Source organism: Morone saxatilis, unplaced genomic scaffold (genome assembly GCF_004916995.1).
Source record: "Morone saxatilis isolate NCDOM2014 unplaced genomic scaffold, NCSU_SB_2.0 Contig20, whole genome shotgun sequence".
Classification (NCBI taxonomy): domain Eukaryota; kingdom Metazoa; phylum Chordata; class Actinopteri; family Moronidae; genus Morone; species Morone saxatilis.
In genome coordinates, this window is record NW_023339763.1 from 13,776,489 (window position 1) to 13,780,951 (window position 4,463).

The 4,463-nt window shown below is 38.9% G+C and overlaps 1 protein-coding gene across 1 annotated transcript in view; it reads right to left on the bottom strand.

The window, feature by feature from the left end:
* slc47a1 (solute carrier family 47 member 1) overlaps positions 1-4,463 on the bottom strand; it is a gene marked incomplete at its 3' end in the record, with an annotated part of 14,433 nt that overhangs the window by 5,889 nt on the left and 4,081 nt on the right. The window contains 9 exon segments of the mRNA XM_035667189.1: positions 59-71; positions 382-490; positions 724-791; positions 1,202-1,315; positions 1,448-1,545; positions 2,139-2,236; positions 2,681-2,725; positions 3,348-3,390; positions 4,419-4,463. Of these exon segments, the coding sequence (XP_035523082.1) occupies positions 59-71; positions 382-490; positions 724-791; positions 1,202-1,315; positions 1,448-1,545; positions 2,139-2,236; positions 2,681-2,725; positions 3,348-3,390; positions 4,419-4,463 (633 nt within the window).

The window sequence follows — 4,463 nt, forward strand, 5'->3', positions numbered from 1 at the left end:
ATATATGTAGGCAAATGACAGACTTAAAGCCCACGATGAACAATACCCTTCGGAAAACACAGCAAGCGATCCTGGTAGGAAAAACACATTACAGATAGGGGCAATATAATAATAAAAGTTGAGTGGTTCTCACAGGCATTTATCCTACCTTTCTTTAATGCTGTCCGTACTCCAGAGTTTAGATACTCTTGATTTACACCTATATCAGAAGGTGTCTGGTACAGTGTACTCAGTAGAACAATGAAGTACACTAGCCAACTCAGTTTAGATTATATTAATGATATATATATAATAATATATATAATAGCTACTATATATACATATATATATATCTCAAAGTCAAAAGTCTCAAAGTCATATATATGTGTCTTCATACAGTACCTGATAGAACCAGGGCCACTTTGCAAGTAACTAATGCCCTGGTAGTGTTCCCAGCGCCCAGAGCATTCCCAACACGCACACAGGCAGCTGCATGGACACCTAAAGGGAACTGCAAGGACCACATATTACTCTTTGGTGTGAGTTACAACAACTGACTTAAAGGAATAGTTTGGGAAGTATGCTTATTCACTTTCTTTCTGAGAGATTGATAAAAATGGCTGTGTGTGAAATGCTCTCCAAAATTCTAAATGATCTTCTCATTCAAAGTGAATAATCACATTTTCTAAAATGCTGAATTTTTAAATAATGTACAAAAATGTTCATTCCAAGGATGATCTATACCATGTATGTTATGGTTCCTATTTCCACCAACACGTGCTGGGCAGCAAGATCCACCTCGCCAAGTACACCTGATATGGTAAAGGTCAGATTCAGACACATCCAAAGACTTTCACACCATGCCTAAAAGCTACATCAAGAAACTTTGCATGAATACAAATACAGTCAGAAAACTGCGCGCAGTATGCTGCTTGTTTTATTATTGAGACAGGTCAAATGTCAGTTTTAACAGATATAGGTACACAGGTATATTTTAATCGCTAACTGCAGCTGGAGATGAGTCTACATCCAATACCAAAATTATATTTGGCCAAATAAGGTGTCTGTTGCAGCGATTTTCATTACGGCTAAAAAGAAAATGATTGTTTGTCTCTTTACCTTGGTTTAAGTGGTTTGGTTTATTCAAAATTGGAGACTTTTGTGTTAATCTCTTTAGTTAGTGTGTGTGTGTGTGTGTGTGTGTGTGGTTTTCAACACTAACCTGCAAGAAAACCTCCAATCTCCCAGATCCACCACTCAAAGTAGACCATGACAGCACTGGGAATAGCCAGCTTCATATAGGAGCCCCACTCCTGCAGACAGTCAGTGGACCAACCTGCAGAAAGTTTCACACAGAAGACTTACGTGAGGACTATACTCAGTATGGCCTGTAGAGGACGACAGTTTTTCAGAAATGCCGATTTGGTCATTTAGTGTTTGATATTCACATTTTCTGTGTAGAACTCACCTTCCCATGTCTGCTGGTGGAGCTTCTTCCATCTTATGTAGCCAAACAACAGCAGACAGATAGTGATCTGAGACAGGCTGTTAGCGATTGCTGATCCACTGCAGACACACATGACAGAACAGCTTTTTATATTGGAGGGATGTGCAGTGACGGTCTATTAACTGTGACTCCATCTCTCTCTCTAGCCAAAGATGGGAAACAACTACACATTAAAGGGTCAAACGTGATCAGCTTTAAGTTATATTGTGGTTTAAGTACAATGGATGTCTAAGTGTCTGAGAATAAGGAGCAAGCAGGAGTCCATGTTTGATATGGGAGGGGAGGGACAGACCTGACCTGACCACAGAGACCCGTTGGGTAAAGTCGACTGCCTGTTGAATCAAATGTTTGTCCAGCTGGACCAGGATCAACTGTTCTTCGTTTCTCTGCCCCTAACACTGCCTCTCTCTTTAAATAAAGTACAAAAATAATAAACATTCAGTGTACTGTGACTCAACAAAAACAAAATGTACAATGAGTTTTCTGATGTCCTGTCCTCTTCTTTCCAAACTCTTATCTATACATCAGCACCCAGCCCTATCCTATTTGGACAATGCATTTTATTGGTCATGGAACGTGAAGTTTGATGCCATATCAAGCAAAGCAAAGTGCATCAAAAATTGAAGGAAAAGAGCAGCAGCGTGACACTTACACAACACCCAACTCAAGGCTGAAGATTAAGACATAGTTGGCCGCCAAGTTAATAAGGTTTGCTGCTGCTGCTGTGTACATCTGAGGCAGAATGATCCCCTGACAGACAAAAACAAATGGCATCCTTAATCAGCTATCCAGTCTGTAGAGCTATTATTCAAACTGCACCAATATTATTTGGACATGGTCTAGACAAACAAAACACATTCAGGAAAAAGACAACACAGAGGAGAGTTGTGTAACTGTAACTCAATCTGTGTGTGTGTAATCAGATTTGTGAATGTGTACAGGAATCTGCAAATGTGTGATCAAAATCTGTGTGTGCGTAATTCGATTTTTCCACATATTTTCATATCTACAAATCTCAATACATTTGCTAATCTGAATACAGATTTGTAGATTATTTTGCACATTTACAAATCTGATTACACACACATGGATTGGGATACAGTTACACACAACTCTCCATGCACATTTGTAAATTATTTTGCTACAATAATAGCCCCATACAGAGCCACTGAAATTCAGTGCTTACAAACTTACTTGGTTTTGTAGGTAGGAAACTTGCAGCTGGTGCAGGAACATAGCCTGTAGTAGGGAGAGGCAAAGTGGATTTTCTTACTCTAAAAACTCAACTTGATTATCTCACATTGACATGGTAGGCCTCATTTAAGTAAACACTGTGTCATTTATACACTTTAGTTGCACCATTTGTCTGCTATTATTTTGTATTTCTGCATTTAGTTTGTAGTTAAATATATTTCCTGTTGGCTACGTCAAACCCTTCAAGCTTCACTGTAACCACTTAAACAGAAATAATCAGTTTATTCATAGTGATCAGGTTATTGTATAAATAAACATGCTGCATGCCTTGAAGAAAAGGCCAGAGAGTACTATATTTTGTTATTTAACTGACCAATACTGGAGCACACATCCACTCTTTTGATTTGCTAAAAGACTCGTTGCTTTCAGCCAAAGAAACAAACTTGTTTTGTTGCCTCATTGCTTCCTATTATGGGACACCAAAACTTGATTTGCATTTTGCACTTAGTTTTATACACAGCCCATGTTCTAGTGTGCTTACTCTGTAGCTCAAGTAACTGCAGAGTATTGCATGATACAGCATTAATTAGGCAGTGAACATTTTAGTCCCCTGGGAGACCACACTATATTTTTTCTGGCTCTGGGTGTTTCAGTTCAGTGCACTCACTGGAACAGCTGGTAGAAACGCCATCACGTAGAGGTGGGCAATTCTGAAGGGGAGGTAAACAAAGTAATATTAATTTAGTAGAGCAAACACAGACAATAATTCATTTTCTGCTCAGATATGCACCTATTTTTGCAAGTCTATATATGCTGCATTAAAACTGCGTGTTTGCTCACATTAAATTTCTGCTTCCTCAAAATAAATAAATAGAATGAGGAATCTAACTATAATATGCTTCATATAGATGCTATCACGTTTCTAAAACATATTAGATAGGTTTAAGTATAGGCAGACTTAAATGCATTTTGTAGGTTTACACAAATACCTAAGTAAATGTACATACAAAGCTGAACTCAAGCACACCCTCATAAAATGCCACTATACACACTGACCTGGAGTATGATAATACAAAGATAATATACATCAATCAGCCATAACATTATGACAGGAGAAGCGAATAACACTGATTATCTGGTTTTCATGGCACCTGTCAGTGGGCGGGATATATTAGACAGCAAGTGAACATTTTGCTCTCAAAATTGATGTGTTAGAAGCAAGAAACATGGGCAGTGTGAGGATTTGAGCGACTTTGACAATCGACATCACAAATTGTGATGGCTAGACGACTGGGTGAGAGCATCTCCAGAACTGCAGCTCTTGTGGGGTGCAGTGGTCAGTACCTATCAAAACTGGTAAACCGGCAACAGGGTCATGGCTCAAAGGCTTATTGATGCTATCTGTATTGTCAAATTATCTGCTCTTGTGTGGTCCGACAAATATGACAAGCTACTGTGAGCTCTGCTGCTGAAAAATGTTAAATGCTCGGGTTCTGATAGAAAGTGTCAGAACACACAGTGCATAGCAGTTTGTGTGCGGTATGGGGCTTCTAACAATATGACCGCACCAGGGTGCCCCAGATGGTCATACGTGTTAATGGCTGATCGGTGTAGATGTTTTTTTCCCTTAAACAACCGATGAACAGTTTGTTTTAAACGGAGCATTAACTTTGTGTACACACTGACACATATATGCAGAACACAGACATATATATCCATTTGATTTACTAGAATTTACCTCGCCACCTCATCCTCTTGTTGCAAGATGAGCAGTAAGTTGTAA